Source organism: Onthophagus taurus, chromosome 11 (genome assembly GCF_036711975.1).
Source record: "Onthophagus taurus isolate NC chromosome 11, IU_Otau_3.0, whole genome shotgun sequence".
NCBI classification, from domain to species: Eukaryota; Metazoa; Arthropoda; class Insecta; order Coleoptera; family Scarabaeidae; genus Onthophagus; species Onthophagus taurus.
The window spans coordinates 6073046-6092503 of record NC_091976.1 but is presented as its reverse complement, the minus strand read 5'-3'; the positions used below and the strand labels follow the sequence as shown (position 1 = coordinate 6092503).

The window sequence follows — 19458 nt, the reverse complement described above, 5'->3', positions numbered from 1 at the left end:
AATTAACTTTGTAATGATTTTTAGTATCGTTTGATCTTTGATTACTCACCTTTAGTGAATTATTAGAAGTATAGTTTTTATAAGATATGTCTAGTGCTCAAAGTTTGCGACCTCATGTTTAGCTTTGGTTCAGTTCAGTTCTTTTATGCAATCCATTTTTGTAAGTTGTTCAAATGTTTGTTTGTTAACTATTGTAACTTTTGTTTTCTCAATATTGTAGTTACCTCTGAAGAAGGAAAAATAAAATTTCCGAAAGCTCGGTAAAGATAAAAGGAAGCCTCTTTTCAATTATCTAGCCTTTGTCGTGTTGGTCGTGTATCCCAATAAATTACTTTAGTTCCTAACAGTAACGACCGTTACTACTCCTAAATCATACCAATAATATTCTTTTTCTACACACATAATTTACCTATAGATGTCACCATTTCTTTAGGATTTCGAAAAATCTATGAATGTCATGTCAATAGACTACTTATGAAGAAATCTTCAGAATCATAAGATACTATAGATCCACAGATTCGCAGTGGATATACTCTAATGACGCAATTTATAAATTAATATGTCAAATCCTGTCAAATCTATTTAGATAAATTCAACAAACAAGGCATGACAATTGTACGATGTCTAAATAGTGTGACTATTATCAGTTCAACAGATCGTGAAAATCAATTGAAGGGGTCAATGCAAGAAGCGGACATGTTCAGTTTTTGGTGAAAATTACTTTTTGATGTAGATATGTTCTCTGAAGAATTCTGCATCGTCCTGTGCAAGAATCAGACCTTTATTTATACAGCCAATATAGCAGAGTAATGTTTGTTGTCTACCCTACAATACTTTGCAAGAACCGGACATGACATGGACATATCTCTTTCTTGCACAGTATTCTTGTGTGAATTATTCAGCTTGTTAAAACTTCGTGTGTTAACGTTGTCCTACAAAAACGTAATTTAATAATAAAATAATAATGAGTTCGGGATCTGAAGAAGATGCATTTGGTGGAGATGATTCTGATGTTGATCGTGACTATAAACCAAATGAGCTAAGTGAATCAAGTTTGGAAAACAGTGATGAAAATGATCATAACCTAACCAACCGAAGAGGGAAAAAACGGTTAATGAATAAAAAACAATGGAAACGAAACATACGAAAGGAAAATCGCAACTCAGGCAAAGACTATGTTAATACTTCAAATGTTGTTGTACCAGAGAGAGTAATGGGAAATTCTTGCAACTGTAGACTGAACTGTTTTCATAAAATATCCCTTGCAGATAGACAAAAACTTTTCGATAACTTCAATAAGCTACCAAGCAAAGATCTTCAAGATTCTTATTTATGTCTCTTTATTACCGTGACTGACGTCGCACGAAAAAGACAACGTATGGACCAACAATTCAAACCAAAAAGTATTAGTTGCAAATTTACTGTAAGCATTTTTTGTCCTAATGTTTAGCATCAACTTATTATTTTTTATTTCAGGTTAAAGATGGTGTGAAGAATTTTCAAATCTGTAAAAATGCGTTACTGGCAATACATGGTATTAAAAAAGGAAGAATAGATAGAATAATCAATCATTTAAAAAATAATGCCACCCCTCCAACAGATCTAAGAGGACGACATTATAATAGACCAAATAAAATTTCTCAAGACATTGTTGACCAGATCCACAACCATATATTAAGCTTTCCGAAATATAAGTCTCATTACAGCAGAAATGATAACTTAAGCAAATATTATCTTTCACCTTTACTAAATGTTGCCAAATTACATATGTTGTATCTGGAAAAACATGAACCTATTCAATATAGAATACTACAAGAGAATGGAACGAATGAAAATTTTAAACCTGTGGTGCAATATGAATTTTTTAGGAAATACTTCACTGAAAATTTTAATATCACATTCGGCAGTCCAAAATCTGACACGTGTCAAAAATGTGACAAATTGATTAAACAAATTGACTCTGCTGACACAGAAGATGAGAAAAACAGACTTCAAACTGAAGAATCGCTTCATGTTTCAAAAGCACAAACTTTCTATGAGAAACTTAAAGATAAATCGGAACTATCGAAAACTACTACTCACGTGGAAGTTATAACATTCAACTTCCAACAAAATTTTCCATTACCAGTATCATCAAGTGGAGATGTATTCTATAAGATTCAAATGTGGGTCTATACGTTTTGTATTCATGTTGCAAGCACTGGCAAAAGTTACTTTTTTCTATACGATGAAACCATTGCTGGAAAAGGACAAAACGAAGTAATCAGTCTACTACATTATTTCTTCAAACATGTTATTAGGCCAGAAGTTACAGATCTTTACATGTTCTCTGACAACTGCGCTTCTCAAAACAAGCTACTTCTTTGCACTAGTAGAAATGAAAAGATTTAAATTAATTCACCATCGCTTTCCTGAACCAGGTCACAGTTTTTTACCCTGTGATAGATGTTTTGCAGCTATTGAAAAAAGAAAGCGACGATATGACAAAATTTATCTTCCCAGCGAGTACAGCAAAATCATTAAAGAATCTGGACAAAATTTTCATGTTATAAAACCTGACCAAATTATGTTTCTAAATTTTAAAAAACATTTTATGCCAAGTTTCAAAAATAATCCCAGTACGAAAAAAAAAACAAATTTACAATATCGAAATATAGAATCTTTCAATATGAAATGGCAAAATTGCCAAAGATTTCATGTAGCGTTTCAGTGTCACTACCAATATTCGAAGAGTTTGAACTTAAAATAAATAATAAAATTTCTCTGACAATGCTCCTAGATACGAACATTTTATACATAAAAAGAAGAAAATTAAAGAAGCAGAAATTCGAACATGTGATGTCTCTTGCTACAAATTATGTACCAGCATCGGATCACTGGTTCTATGAGAAAATTAAAAACTTTCATCAGGATTTCCTACAACCTGAAGAAAGAACATCTTGCTCGGAATTTGAAGATGATGATTAATGTTAATGTTACAACTATGGTAGTGTTAAATAAACAATATTTAATAAAATTAATGTTTTTTATTAAATTAAAAATAATATATAAATATTTTAATAAATACTGAAAAAAAACCTGTGCAAAAAGTGGACATGTCCATTATTATTACTATTGTTATTAAACAAGTAACAATATAAAATGGGAATAATTTATAAAAAAAGTAACCACAAACCAATAACATTTAACTGTCCAAAGTCAAAATATGATTAACCCTCCGTGTGAACACTGGGTCTTTAAAGGAACAGTAAAAACTTTAAAATCAAATTTTCGTTCTATTAACAAGGATCGGATTTCAAATTGCACCCGTAAAAAATCTAGGTAGTAGTGGGGATTAGTCGGTTAAGTAGCGCCCTGATTTGATTATTTATTTGACAACGCCAGGTAATTTTATTCGCGACCGTTCCCCGAAAGGGTCAGTGTACAATTAACGTTGGTGTTTTCAAGCGTCATTTAAATAAGTTTAAACAAGTCGTTTAAAGTGTTGTTGATTGAACAGTTTTTGAAGATGGGCGAACGAAATGGAAACCAGGTGATGTATTATCTACGTGACCGTCGCCTTGATGTGTGTTATGACGAAGAAAGCGATAATGATGTTGACGGTGAGGAAGTTCATGAAGAAATAGCTGATGAGCAAGATGATGAGGACTCTGATTTTGATGAGCTGAGAAGACGACAAGTAGACGAGATCGAGGAAAATATCCAACCTCGGCTAGGCCGTCCAAGGTCAGTAATAAAAGGTAAAAATAATTTCAAGTGGTCCACGATCGCACCTGAAACCCGGGGACGCCGTTCATTTCACGTTTACTTGCCGTCAGCGAGGGAAGAAGCAAAGAATGTCTCAACACCATTGGAAGCTTGGAAGCCATTATTTACTCCCGAGATGCTTGAAATGATTATTCAGCATACGAATGAAGAAATCGAGAGAAACCGAGTGAACATTGAAAATCAAAACGTATCATTTTGCCGAAATACAGATATAGTCGAGCTAAAAGCTTTAATCGGATTGCTGTATTTTACCGGCATGGAAAAACACAACCACACAAATTTAGAGGATCTATGGAGTCCTCAATTTGGATATAATTTATACAGAGCTGTAATGCCAGAACGTCGATTTCAATACCTCTTGCAAAACCTTCGGTTCGACGAGAAGAATAGTCGAAATGTAAGAAGAACAGAACATGCTTTAGCCCTCTACTAAGTATTATTCGCCCTCTACTAATTGCACCATCGACGAACCACTTCTGGGGTTTCGTGGCCGTTTTGCAGCGAAAGTGTACATTTCCAATAAACCGGACAAATATGGTATAACAATTGTTAGTTGCAACGACGTGCAGACATCGTATATGATAGATGCCGAACCTTATGTTGGACGGATAGAAACAGCCGCAGGAGATACAGTGCCCAGTTATTACATAAAGAAATTGACTGAGACTATACGTAATACTGGACGCAATATTACCTGTGATAACTGGTTTATGTCTGTCAATATTGTAAGAGAAATGAAGCACAATTACTCCTTGAAATACCATCGACTTTCCTCCAATCAACTGCTGCCGGCACGGTGAGGTACGCCTACGCCGATGGAATGACTTTATTGTCGTATAGCCCGAAACGAAATAAGGTGGTTTTGTTATTATCCAGCTTACACAAAAGAGGCCATATGAATGAAGAAATTGGCAAGCCAGACATCGTCGCATTTTATAATGCTACTAAAGGAGGAACAGATACGTTCGACCAGCTTTGTAAATGCTACAGCACAAGCCGAATTACAAAGCGATGGCCTATGCGCCTATTTTTTGGAATGCTAGATCAGGCAGGAGTCAACAGCGCAGTTCTATATAATTTGAGAGAAGCTAACTCCGCTTTAAATCGCCGTTCGTTTTTGAAGGAGTTAACTTTCAGTCTTATAAAGCCTCATCTAGAAGACCGGCTACGAAAATCCACCTTACGCAGAAGCGTCAGAACCTTAGTTAGTGAAGTTCTTGGAGTAAACGAACATCGTTCTAACGAAACTGGTAGATTAGAAAAACGAAAACGGTGTTCTGTTTGTAGTTGGAGAGACAACAAAAAAACTTTGTACAGTTGTGCGTCGTGTGGATCACCTGTGTGCGATGATCACCGAACTCACTTTTGCCACAATTGTGCATAACAAATATCTTCTTTTTTTTTAGTTTACATATATCGTTATATCGTTTGTATTTTTTTATAATAAACACTTATTTAGTAGCAAATAATTATCTTTCTAAATTCTTATTACCTGTCTAAATCAATAAAATGTCTCCTACATTCAAGTGCCGAAATAATTAAACTTTTCGGAGTCGACATCAATGACACTATGTTCATTTCAAAAGTCATAGTCTAAGCTACAAACCCTTAGCGTAGTTTTTATATTTATATATATTTATTATAGAATTACGAATTTTTGAACAACACGTGTGTTTTGTTGTAGTTTTGACTATACTTCAATTTTTATTAGTAATACATTTAAAGTTTCGAGTTTGGAAACTATCATGTCTTGTGATATATCTTTCCAAGAGTAACTCTGAATTTTTTCAGATTTTTGTAAACCTAGAAATCTTAGAAAACACGACAGTTCCCTAAAAGACCCAGTGTACACACCGTGTCTCGAAAAATTTAGTGTACACACGCAGGGTTAATTATATTAATAAATACTAAAAATGTTTTTTACCCCCTCTGTAAAATTTTTAAAAGTGGACAAGTCCACTTCTTGCATTGACCCCTTCAATTACAAACTATTTTTTTTTTAACTTTACTGATAAAAATGCAGGTATAGTAATAATGCGTACACAAGATTACATAGGAAAAACCGAAACTTATTTGAATGATAACAAATTTATAATAACATCAAAAAACCCTTTAGATAATTTTCATAAAGAAGTCAAAAAAGTTATAAAAGATTCTAAAGAAATAATCTTGAAACTTAATAAAAACCCCAAACAACTTTTACCTATGAACCCCAAAATGCCACGTTTATATTCCTTTCCAAAATTACATAAACCAAATATGACTATTAGACCGATAATATCGTTAATAGACTCCAGCACTTATAAGATATCAAAATTCCTATATTTTAAGACATAACTGGATTCACAACAATAAAGAACCGAAGAGAATTCCTAACAAGAATCAAAAAACTAGAACTTCCTAAGGAATATACTATGCTATTATTTGATGTCACAAATCTTTATACAAACGTTCCAACCCCACCCACTTTAAAGAGTATTAAATATATATTGGAAGAGAGAATAGATAATAAAACACACAGTAAAAGCATATACAAATTTATTGAAATTTGTATAAAACAAAGCTTTTGCAGCTTTAACAAAAAATATTATACTTACAACCAGGGTCTTCCAATGGGTTCACTTATCAGTGAAATGCTAGCTGACAATTTTCTCGACAATCTGGAGAATGAAATGATTATTAACAACAAAAACCCCACAAGAACAATATATTACTTTGGCAAAGATATGTAGACGATATCATCGATACAACAGATTAATACATTATTAACCCTTAATCACTGACGTACGAATGACATTCGTTGCGAAAACCGTTATTCGTTCATAACTTGTTTTTGTGCGGGAATTCGTGCTTGTCGTTTCTAGCAGTTTCCTAGCCGTCAGTAACACGCGTGCTGCAGAGAGGACGAACGTATGACGCACTTTTATACAGGTGAATTTGATCATCTGACGTACGGCATTCGTATTGTCAGTGTTAGTGTAACTTTTTCGAATTTCTTTTATTTTTTCGCTTGTAGATAAAACGAATCGTAAGCGATGTAATACTTCGCCCGGGTATTCCACATCGCGGAAAATACACCGAACGCGTTTTGGTTACAATAAATCAGACGACATCATAGAATCATGGCTATGTGAAGAATCAGAGGAATCATCGGCAGGTGAAGAAGATTGCATACAATCAGATCGCGGAAATTCTTCATCAGAAGAAGATGAAGAAAATGAAGAGATTAGTTTACCAACACCAGCAGATTCTCATATCTCCGACTCCTCTGATGATGACATTCCATTGTCACGTTTAGTAAGTCGAGCTGACCCTCTGAGACTTGTAATGACAAATCACGTCGCCAAAAATATTTCTATGGTAAAAGACGATGCATGAAGTGGTCCGCAGAAGGGCCATCAAGAAGCACTCGAACTCCTGCGCACAACATTGTAGTTCCATTGACCGCAACTGACATTACATCTGACAGCTCTTCGTCTCAATTGTTTGGATTGCTGATATCTGAGAGTATCAAAACTAAAGTTATAAACTTTACTAATCAAAGATTGGAAGTGACAAGAGAAAAATATAAACGCCAGAATAAACCTGAACTGAAAGACATTGATCCTTTGTAGTTTGATGCGTTCATTGGTCTGCTGATGTTTAGTGCAGTGTTCAAATCAAATGATGAAGACCTAAATGCATTGTTTGCGACGGACGGAACCGGGAGAGATATTTTTAGAGGAGTTATGTCTAAAGAGCGGTTTGCAATGATTCTCCTATGTCTGAGGTTTGATGATGCGTCTACTAAAGACCAAAGAAAACGGACTGACGTCGCTGCTGCTATTTCGGACATATTTCGCGAATTTATAGGAAATTGTCAAAAGCACTATAAAATTGGGGAAACTACAACAATTGATGAAATGCTAGTATCTTTTAGAGGAAGATGTAGATGGAAGAAATACATGCCTAACAAGCCGTGTAAGTATGGCTTGGAAATAAAATGTCTGACTGATAGTGCTACTAGCTATTTATACAATGCGTACCTATATACAGGAAAGAACAGTGACGGAAACGAGCTAACATATGAAGAAAGGAAGTTATTAGTGCCAACGCAGTGTGTCTTGCGTTTGGCAAAACCGATAATGACAACCAATCGATATATCACTGCAGTTAACTACTTTTCCTCAATTGAAGTCTGCATAGAACTGAGAAAAAGAGGCTTGACTTACGTTGGAACCCTAAAAAAAAAAAGAAATATCACCCGAATTTCTTGATAAAAAACGACAAGTTCATTCAACTATGTATGGTTTTACAAAACAACTTCCTCTGCTATCTTATGTTCCAAAAAAGAAGAAGACTGTCACAATGATCTCATCAATGCACCATGAAGAGAGCGTAGACTCTACTAAAGGGATCCCCGAAATAATTTCATTCTATAACGCAACAAAAGGGGGTGTGGATTCTCTAGACGAAAAGTGTGCAAAATACACTGGTAGTAGAAGGTCTAGACCAAAGGTTCCCAAAGTGGTCCATACGGACCCCAAGGGGTCCCTAGGGTCATTCAGGGAGTCCTCGGAAAATTAAAATCGATTTGGGGGTCCCTGAACAACGTCAGGGGGTCCGCGCAAGGTTTAATAAAAAATAAATAAATTGAGACACATTTTTTTTAACTTTTAATACGGAAGTTAAAATAATAATAAAAAATCGCCAATAAATTATTAGTAAATTATTTATTAATTTATTAATAAATTATTAGCAATTTTTACTAAGACTATGGCGTAAGAGAGAGACGCTAGAGTCCTGCAGTAACGTCACCTCGGTGACGTAGCAGGCGGACGATTTTCGTTGATCGAGCTATCCTGGTAGTTTAGTGTCCTTGAGTGTATACAACAATTTAGATCTGTCTTGTGCGTGATGTGAAGTGCATACAACAAATTTTTCGAGTGTTGGGCAAAAAGAAGTATAATTTTTTGTTTTGTTACACAGATAGTGTGCTTTCGTTGCGTAAGTATATTTGAATAAAACTGATATCTCTTAAATTTAAATTTATTACAAAAAAATTCAGCTGTAAATTTAGTTTTAAATTTAAGAATTCGATTCGTGATTGAAAAAAAGATAAACAATGTGTTTACCCAACTGTCGAGTTCTTAAATTTACGACTAAATTTACAGTTAATTTTTTTGTATAAACTTGGCTTCACTTGTTTAAGTTGATTAAAAAAATTATGTATCACAGTAGGGTAAACGGTATAGTCGTTGGCACTGGTATAGTGATTGGCACTGTGACGATAAAAGTGGATTTAATAAGAAAACTACTAAAGCTTTTAATATAAAATAAATCTCAAACTTTAGCGCCATCTATGTATAATGTGTGTTATTAGTTGCGATGTCGTCAATCCAATATGGTGTTCGCAGTGAGTGAATGTGTCGGACGCGGTTCCTGTTGTTCCTTATGAGTGACGAAGTTTTCACAAATTGTGTAAGCACCACCACGTTGTTCGTTGCGCTGTATTCGCCTGTTATCTGAAATAAAACACAATTACAGGTGAGTTTTCTTTTAATTGAACTTTATAAATGATAATTTGAGGTTATTTTGGGCTTTATTCACCCATTTTAACCGTAATTTCAGTAGTGCCAATAACTGTATGAAAAAATGTCAACTTTTTAATCATTGGCACCATGTGCCAATGACTATGGTACTTTATGTCAAAACTCATCTTAAAATTCCTACAATTTTATATTCTATTAGGATATTGTTGAATTGTCATATCAGAAGTGTAGGTAGACAGTTGTTGGCACCAGTGATATTAACTGTCTGGTTGGGTGCCAATGACTATAATTTGTCTAGGTGATCGTCGCCGTCATGCCGAACGTCATTGAAGGCTCAAGATATAGGAAAACCTATGACGAAGGGACGATATCAAGAGCCCTGGAAGATATATTAAATAATGGCCTAAGCAAGAAAGCTGCCTTGCGGAAATATGAAATTCCACGTTCCACATTGCAATTTCGCTTGAGTCAAAAATTCAGTAAATCGACATTTGGACCACGTCCAATTCTTTCAAATGACGAGGAACAAATTTTGGTTGATTGGGTTTTCCATAGTGCTAAAAAAGGGTTTCCGCGAAGAAAAGAGGATCTGCAAATCAGTGTCAAGTGTTTTCTAGACGAGAAACCAAGAGACAATCCATTTAAAGACAATATGCCGGGTGATGGGTGGTATAAAGCATTTTTGAAGCGACATCCTACACTGTCTGAAAGAGTGCCTGAAGCCGTTACTGCTGCCAGTGCGAGGGTTAGTGAAGCAGACATTCGAAAATGGTTTCTGAATATTGAAACATACTTAAAACAAGAGAATTACTTTGATATTCTTAAATATCCCGACAGAGTTTTTAACGCAGACGAGACATGCTTCATGTTATGTCCCAAGAACAAAACTGTCTTAGCACCCAAAGGTGCTAGGAATGTTTACGAGGTTGACAATGCCCCAGCAAAATCTAATTTAACTGTTCTATTTACTTTGTCTGCTAAAGGAGACATAACTCCTCCGTTTGTCATTTATGCTTACAAACGTGTACCTTCTGCAATTGCCAGTTCAGTGCCAGATACGTGGGGAATTGGCACGAGTTCCAATGGGTGGATGAAAGCAGAACTGTTTTTTGAGTATATAGCAAATGTTTTTCATCCATTCCTAGTCAAAAAGGGCACACAATTTCCTGTTGTTTTATTTGTGGATGGCCACAGCACACACAATTCGTATCAGCTGAGTGACCTCTGCTCCCAACTGAAAATTATTCTAATTTGCTTGTATGCAAACTCTACACGAATTTTACAACCTGCCGATGTATCCGCATTTAAACCACTCAAAACGTATTGGAAAAAAGGCGTATTAGAATGGAGAAGAAACCATATTTCAGAGGCATTAACCCAAGAAAAATTTGCTCCTATTTTACAAAAAGTAATTGAAACTTACATGAAACCTGATATTATACAACACGGTTTTGTTTGTACTGGTTTGTGTCCATGGGATCCAAATGCCATTGACTACTCAAAATGTCTAGGTAAAAATAATACTGACCAAGACCCCAAAAAAGAAGACAAGGTTATGATACCTCGGTCAAGATTTGAAGAAATAGTTGGCGTTAATTTAATGAACAAGCTAAAACTGCCAAATCCAACGACCATTACACAAGAATCTCAAGAATTTTGGGTTTTGCATAGATTGTGGAAAGAATACGATTCAACATCGGTTGAAAACGAGATTGAAAACGAAATTGAAAACGAAATTGACAACGGGATTGAAAACGAGATTGAAAACGAGATTGAAAACGAGATTGAAAACGAGATTGAAAACGGGATTGAAAACAACTCAGTAGTAGTTCAATTTCTAAATTTTGATAAACCAGCGCCTGTAAATATGGATTTTGACTGTAGCAATATCACCAACAAAGACAACGAAGAATTGTTCAACATTGTAGACATACCGATTATATTTGCAAGCACTTCTAAAATGTCAATAGAAGAAGAATTGGCAACAACTTCTGCTACAACGGGTAATATTTATTTTATTACTTCTTCTTGTTAGTTTATTTTTGTATTTAGGTTCTTCAGAAATTACAGAAGTCAATGAATCTAATGAATCGGTCATCAATCCTCCCCTAGAAAAAGACCACGAAGAAGAATTATCAACAAACGACCCTAGCAATGTATCACTCAAAGAGTATTTAGTATGGCCGGAAAGTCCTGCCAGGAAAGGCAATAGAAATTCGGAGCGAATACCTTTTGTCCTCACGTCCGAACAGTGGAAAAAAATACAAAGTGAAAAGAGGGAGAAAAAAAGCCTTGCCGAAAAACAAAAAGAAGAAAGAAAACGTAAACGCTTGGAGAAAAAAAAAGAAAATGAAAACAAAAAGAAATGCAAGAAAGTAACAAAGAACAATAAAGAAAAATTAAAAGATGTAAACAGCAATAACCCAAATGAAAAGCAAATAAAAATCATATCTAATATAAAGTTACGTGAAGCGGTAGAAAATGCAAAGAAAGTTCTTTTCTCAGAAGACGATGATGATGAGGAGAAAAAGGAAAATGATAACAATTACGAAATTCGAGGAACCATGGTTAATCAAGGACTATTGTTCAAAGTTTTTATAATTTATATATTAGTCGGCCGTTCCGTATTTTATTCGTTATTGTTATTCAGTTGTTCTAACGAGTTGTTGTAGTTGACACAAAAAAGCGTAATAAATCGTTCCGTGTAATTTTCGTTAAAAAGTGGTTTCAATCGTGTTAATACACACGTTCGATAGAAGCACTTCGGCTTTTATTTGCTATTCGAAGAGATACTTCTACTTATTCTACAAGAACAGTAAGATTTTTCCTTTTTGACAGTTTTTTTCTAACCCCCGCGTTTTTAAGTAACTTTCTATAAGCGTCTCAGATTTTTCCCGCGCCGGTCTCGACTATTTCTTAACATTTTTTGGTCCTTCGAGCCGGATATAACCGGAAGTGCGGAGAGAAGGCCGAGATTTTTTGAGACGTTTTGAGTATTTTTCGATTTTTCATTTTCGTTATTGTGTGTTTACGTTACCATGGCGACCGCTCGTGAAATTGACTTAAACCCGATTTTCGAACGGCAAAATGACATTCACGGATTAATTTCTCGGACAATAGATAATTTGAAAAAGCTCGCGATCGCTAAACGTACTCGCGGGAACTTTCAAAGTCGTTTGGAACGACTTGAGATTAATTGGGATGAGTTTAATAATGCTCATAAACAATTAATTCAGTATCGCGACAAGTATTCGGATACGATATATTTCACCGAGGACATTTTTTCTGAATGTGAGGAAGCTTATTTCGATGCTAAGGGGACATTGCTTGATTTGTTAAATCCTCTTCCGCTGTCTCCGACCCCGGAAGTTGATACAAAACTAGTTTCAAACGTCAGTCATTCGTCATCGCGTTCGCGTCATTTACCGAAAATTGATCTTCCAACCTTCGACGGTAAATACGCCAATTGGGCTCAATTGTCAATGACAATGAAGACCTTACCGATGTCGAACGTCTTCAATATTTAAAAATGAGTTTGACCGGTGAACCCGCTCAGTTACTAAAAAACATTTCTGTTACCGGTGATAACTTTTCAAGATCGTGGCAAATATTGATTGACCGGTATGAAAATCGACGGTTATTAATTGAGACTCAATTATCGATTTTATTTTCCGCGCGTGCCGTAAAGAGTGATTCTTCTAGCGAACTTAAACGTCTTGTCGGGGAAATTAAAGAAGCTTTCGGTGCCTTAAAAGTATTGAAATGTCCGATTCAGCATTGGGACTATATTCTCGTATATTTAATCGTACGAAAATTAGATACAGACGCCGTTAAAGAATGGGAGAGATCGATTGGAAATCATCGCGATCCGTCAACGTTCGATGAGCTTGAAGACTTTCTGATGAACCGTATTCACACCTTGGAAGCTGTCGAAAATCTTCAATCTAGCCGTAAAGTGCATTCCATTTCAATGGGTTCTAAAGTCTCTAGTGTAAAAGCTCATAATGCTTCTTCTCCTGTAAATGGTTGTGTTATGTGCAACTCAGCGCATTACATTTCGTCATGTCCGGCTTACCTTTCAAAAAGCCCGGCAGAACGGCAAGATTTTGTGATATCCCGGAAATTATGTTTCAATTGTCTTGGTTCACATACCGTCAACAAATGTCGCGTTTCTAAACGATGTCGTGTTTGTCGCAAATCTCACCATACGTCTCTTCACGACGCGCCACGACGCTCAACTTCAACTAGAATACAATCTTCAGTTGAACCTTCAAAGTCAGGAACAGTTTTCGCGCCCATACAAGAACAACCGAGCATCACCGCTAATGACTTAACCGTATCGAATCATCTTTTACATTCGCACCACATTCATGCTCCGGTACTGTTGGCTACAGCTTTAGTACGGATTGAATCATCGCGTGGACATTCCGTCATCGTTCGAGCCCTTATTGATCAAGGATCCGAAGTTTCTTTCATCACCGAGTCACTTGTACAACAGCTTCAACTTCCACGAAAATCAGCAAGTATTCCTATTTCCGGAATTGGTTCGCAACGTACAAGTATTTCAAACGGAATTGTTACAATTCAATTAAGTTCGCAATTCAATCCATTTCTTTCATTCAACGAAGAAGCGTTAATATTGCCGAAATTAACCGCTTATTTACCTCAAAAATATTCTGCTCAGTTACCGATTGACCTACTGAATTTACCGTTAGCCGATTCAGATATCTCATCATCAAAAAGAATTGATTTGATTCTTGGTGTGAGTTTATATTCTAAAATTCTTCAAAATGGTGTTAAACGAAGCAGTGATGGTTCTTTGATTGCTCAGCAAACCGCGTTTGGATGGATTCTTTCCGGCGTACTGTCGAATCAATCACAATCAAACTTCAACCCGTATGGATTTCAGTGTTCGATAGATCGTGAATTCGCGGATTTAATGCAAAAGTTCTGGACGATAGAAGAAGAATCAAGTTCTAAGCTGTGTTTATCTACCTACGAAATTGATTGTGAAAAACATTTCGTCAATTCACATTCGCGTGACAGCTCTGGACGTTTTATTGTTCGTTTACCATTTCGAAAGTCTCCGCGTGAATTGGGAAATTCTTATATGATCGCTGTTAAGACTTTTTCTCGTTCCGAGTTAAGATTCGCGCGGGATGAAAGCTTCAAGACGGCGTATAGCAAATTTATGCGCGAATATCTCGATTTAAATCATATGCGTCCCGTTACAGTGCCAGTCGAATCACCCAACTTCTATCTTCCGCATCACGGGGTGATTCGCGAATCTAGTACGACTACTAAGCTTCGTGTCGTGTTTAACGGATCACAAAAAACATCATCTGGATTATCGTTAAACGATTGTCTTCATACTGGTCCGAAACTTCAAAGTGAACTTGTTGACGTTCTTCTAAGGTGGAGACGCCATCCCGTCGCGTTCGCGTGTGACTTAGAGAAAATGTATCGTCAAATTGACGTTCATCAAGATGACTGGCAGTTTCAACGAATCGTCTGGCGTGAAAATCCTTCGGAACCTCTTCAAAGTTACGACCTGACAACGGTAACGTACGGACTTTCATGCGCACCATATCTAGCAATTCGTTGTATTCGACAGTTAGCAGAAGAACATGTTGAAGAGCAGCCTCTCGGTTCTTCTGCTCTTTTTCGCGACACTTACGTGGACGATATCATTTCCGGTGCTAATGACATTGATGAAGTTCAAGAATTAATCTTTCAATTAAATCGAGTTTTAACGGCGGGCGGTTTCCTAGCGCGAAAGTGGATTTCAAATGTTTCAAAAGCGCTCGCATATGTTCCTTCAGACCTTCTATCCGATACAGAAACGTTGTGCGTTCAAGATGACAATTCCCCTCGCGCATTGGGTATTCTTTGGAACAATTCGACCGATGACTTTCTATTTTGTTTTAATAATGACGATTTTGACTTCCGAGAACTTACTAAGCGTAAAGTTCTATCATTCATTGCGCGTTTATTCGACCCCCTCGGGTGGCTTTCTCCGATCATTGTAACTGCGAAGATTTTTATGCAAAATTTGTGGACTTGCAATCTCGAATGGAACGAAATCCTTCCGCATGACCTTTCTCTTCAATGGAACGAATACGCTAACTCTTTTCAAACGTGTCCGGTAATTCGCATTCCGAGATGGCTTGGAATTACTCGCGATTGTTCTTCGATTGAATTGCACGGGTTCGCGGATGCTTCGACTAGTGCCTTTGGTGCGGTAGTGTATCTTCGCGTTTCAAGAGCTGATGATGTTCGCGTTTCTCTTCTTTTTTCTAAAACGAAAGTGGCACCTCTTAAACGCGTAACCATTCCGCGACTTGAATTGTGCGCCGCCGTGTTGTTAGTTCGGTTGATAAAACGCGTTCGGGCAACACTGGATTTCAACGAAGTTCCAACTTTTCTATGGAGCGATTCTACGGTGGCACTTTCCTGGATCTGCAGTCATCCTTCAAGATGGAAAGATTTCGTCCGGAATAGAGTAACAGAAATTCAGGAGCTTTCTCATGTTCATTGGCGCTACGTTCCGACGAAAGAAAACCCAGCCGATTTGTCTTCCCGTGGAGTTTCAGTGACGAAACTTGAAGCCGAAACGTTATGGTGGAATGGACCGTCTTGGCTTCGCTCACCACCCTCAGAATGGCCATCTCTTCGGACCAATTCGGATGCCAAAGAAATTCCAGAAGCACGTTCTGTCCATACATCCAACACCGCAACTGCTATGAAAAAAGGATGGGATTTAAAGTTGAAATATTCGTCGTTGAACAAGCTTCTGCGAGTCACTGCTTGGTGTAAGAGATTTTTTCATAAAGTAAAGACTAATTCAAAGTTTTCAGACATACTTTCTCCTGATGAACTGAACGACTCTTTAATGTTCTGGGTGCGCGAGTGTCAACAACTTCATTTCTCGGACGAAATTCAAATTCTAACGGACGGCCGTGTAGTGCCGCGTTCAAGTTCTCTTTTCCGACTTTCTCCGTTCATAGACGGTAAAGGTTTTCTACGAGTGACCGGTCGCCTTCGATTTTCAAATTTGGATTGGAATGAGAAGCATCCAATCATCCTTCCAAAAGATTCGCCAATTACGATTCTTCTGATCGACAAACATCATCGAGCTACGTTGCATGGAGGAACTCAACTAACTTTATCTTCAATCCGACGCCATTTCTGGATCGTTGGAGGGCGAGTACCTGTCCGTTCGTTCATTCATCGATGTATGATTTGTGCGAAACAACGAGCAGTCATCAGCCAGCAGTTGATGGGCCAACTTCCGCCTTCAAGAGTCATATCATCCCGCCCGTTTCTACACACCGGTGTTGATTACGCCGGACCTTTTCATCTGAAGTATCTTCGAGGACGTGGTAGTAAGACGTATAAAGGTTATCTTATTCTGTTTGTTTGTTTAGCCACTTCAGCCGTCCATTTAGAAGTGGCCACAGATTATTCAACTTCAGGATTTCTTGCTGCGTACAAGCGATTTTCCGGAAGAAGAGGTATCAGTGAATGCCTCTACAGCGACTGTGGCACGAATCTTGTTGGAGCTGACCGTGAGCTGCGTTCCATGTTTTCCGCAACGTCCAAAGAATGGAAAGAAATGGCTAGTCTCTTGAGCAGCGACGGCACCCGATGGAAGTTCAATCCTCCCGGAGCACCACATTTCGGTGGAAAGTGGGAGGCCGGAGTAAAATCCGTTAAAGGCCATCTTCGAAAAATTGTCGGATCTACACTTCTTACGTATGAAGAATTCAACACCGTTTTGATTCAAATTGAGGCCGTGCTAAATTTAAGACCTCTATGTTCAATATCTGACGATCCGAACAATTTTGATGTTCTGACTCCGGCTCACTTTCTCATCGGTAACGCTCTCACCGTTGTTCCGGAGCCGTCCGTCTTCGATGAAAAGATATCGAGACTCTCTCGATGGCAGCTTCTTCGTCGTATGGTCGAAGATTTCTGGAAGATTTGGGAAAAGTTTTACTTACAATCCATGCAGAACGCTACGAAATGGTTCAATCAACAAAATCTTCCTCAAATTGGACAGCTTGTACTCATTCGAGATGAAAGATTACCTCCGGCGAAATGGTCTCTAGCAAGAATTCTTCAAATTCATTCCGGTGCCGATGGCCACGCTCGTGTCGCAACGCTCAAAACCGCAAATTCAACGCTTGTTCGTCCGTTCGCTAAGTTAAGCATTTTGCCATATTGTACAAATTAGTTAAATGTTATTCAATTCTAGTTATTTTTTCACATTTCATTCCGTTTCATTTAATTCAGTCTTTTATTGTTAATTTCTTTCTAATTATTTCATTACTTTATTTAATGTAAAACTTTGTTTTCCTGCCGCCATTTTTTTCTTATTTAGTTTGTAATCATTTCAGTTAGGGTCAATTTTCAAATTATTGTATTTTTTTTTTAAATTTTTTGTTGCCATTCGGCAAGGCGGGCGGTAATGTTCAAAGTTTTTATAATTTATATATTAGTCGGCCGTTCCGTATTTTATTCGTTATTGTTATTCAGTTGTTCTAACGAGTTGTTGTAGTTGACACAAAAAAGCGTAATAAATCGTTCCGTGTAATTTTTGTTAAAAAGTGGTTTCAATCGTGTTAATACACACGTTCGATAGAAGCACTTCGGCTTTTATTTGCTATTCGAAGAGATACTTCTACTTATTCTACAAGAACAGTAAGATTTTTCCTTTTTGACAGTTTTTTTCTAACCCCCGCGTTTTTAAGTAACTTTCTATAAGCGTCTCAGATTTTTCCCGCGCCGGTCTCGACTATTTCTTAACAACTATGCTATATTTGTGTGACAAATATAAATACTTCTAGTAATGGATTTAAATGTTCAAAGTGTTGTCGTGCTTACCATCAAAATTGTATACAAAAGCAGGGCCTTTTTGACATTTTGATTGACGATGTTTTCACATGCAGAACTTGTAAACTAAAAAAGTAAACATAAATTTTTTAATCGTTTAAACTAATTTATAGATATTTCATTAACTTACCTTCCCAATGTCTGCCTTACTACTCCTCTAGGTAGGTAGATACAAACAAAAATTTATTTTTTTTTACACAAAAAAAGTGTGCCAATCACTATACGCTACGGGTGTCAATTATTGTCATTCAAGTGCCAATCACTGAAATTTAGGTAATTTATACTTCTCAACGAATTTTGAGCTAATTGAGGTAGAAATTATTATGGGAGACGTCTTGTTAATTGAATATATACTATTTTTAATTGCCTGAGTATATCAAACGCAGATTAAACAGCCAAATACGTTAGTTATCACTAAATAAATATTGGTGTCCTTCTTAAAGTGCCAATCACTATACCGTTTACCCTAACACTCACTAAGGATTTCTTTTTTATTAAAATTTTTGGAGGAATTTTAAGTTTCTTCAGTTAATGTTTCGAATTACTGTGTTTTAGTGTATTCCGTTGTTAATTAATTTTGAATTATTATTATAATTATAGATATATTGTGATAAATTTTAACATTCTTTTAGTTCACCGAGAGAACATAACCTTAAAATTGTGACAGAGAGATTTTTTGTTGGTGAAAATTTTATCTTAAACCGTTTTGTTTGCTTCCAAAAGTATCAATTATTATAGTTCAACTCCTAAAGCACATTTTTCATCCATCCTTTGATGTTTTAACGTTATTTTGAGGAAGAAATCCTTAATTTAAATTTGAATTTTTCTAACTTTACTCATTGTTGAAATTTGGCGTGTACACTCTAATGTATGTCTGAAAACAAGAAAAGACAACCTTGAATACGAAGTTTTATTACGTTTCATAAAGGAATAAGGGAGAAATCAACGAAAAAAGAATTTAATTTTGAAGGTTAATTCCGAGAAAAATCAAGAGATAACGCTAGTTGCGATTCAAGAATTTTAAATTTTGAAAAGGGCGCGAAGCTATGAGCCAATCAGAAACGAGGAAAAAACAGTTGGAGTGCCGGGGTATATAAGGAGATCGCGAACAGGGAGCGAGACAGCATACGAGACAGTCGTTGTCTGACCAGCATCGCATCCACGTCGTCAGATAGAAGAAATTTTGAATCTCAAGAGATAACCTCAAAAATTAAGATAATTTTTTAAAGTCAAATCAACTTACGATATATAAAATAAAAAGAGA

The 19458-nt window shown here is 36.5% G+C and overlaps 3 protein-coding genes and 1 long non-coding RNA gene across 4 annotated transcripts; 3 read left to right on the top strand and 1 right to left on the bottom strand.

Moving 5' to 3' along the window:
- Positions 1 to 1199: 1199 nt before the first annotated feature.
- Positions 1200 to 2592, top strand: LOC139431961 (uncharacterized). The gene is made up of 2 exons (XM_071200272.1): positions 1200 to 1423; positions 1477 to 2592. The coding sequence occupies exons 1-2, from the start codon at positions 1214 to 1216 to the stop codon at positions 2389 to 2391; spliced, it is 1125 nt and encodes a 374-aa protein (XP_071056373.1). The 5' UTR covers positions 1200 to 1213; the 3' UTR covers positions 2392 to 2592.
- A 6440-nt stretch (positions 2593 to 9032) lies between these two features.
- On the bottom strand, positions 9033 to 19458 carry LOC139431872 (uncharacterized). Its single transcript, XR_011641906.1, has 2 exons — positions 18186 to 19458; positions 9033 to 9272 (listed from the first exon to the last, which is right to left on the bottom strand). It is a non-coding gene; the product is annotated as an uncharacterized lncRNA (long non-coding RNA).
- On the top strand, positions 9557 to 11974 carry LOC111421004 (uncharacterized). The gene is made up of 2 exons (XM_071200104.1): positions 9557 to 11302; positions 11352 to 11974. The coding sequence occupies exons 1-2, from the start codon at positions 9613 to 9615 to the stop codon at positions 11969 to 11971; spliced, it is 2310 nt and encodes a 769-aa protein (XP_071056205.1). The 5' UTR covers positions 9557 to 9612; the 3' UTR covers positions 11972 to 11974.
- Positions 11983 to 17881, top strand: LOC111422088 (uncharacterized). Its single transcript, XM_071200103.1, has 2 exons — positions 11983 to 16111; positions 16157 to 17881. The coding sequence occupies exons 1-2, from the start codon at positions 12829 to 12831 to the stop codon at positions 17533 to 17535; spliced, it is 4662 nt and encodes a 1553-aa protein (XP_071056204.1). The 5' UTR covers positions 11983 to 12828; the 3' UTR covers positions 17536 to 17881.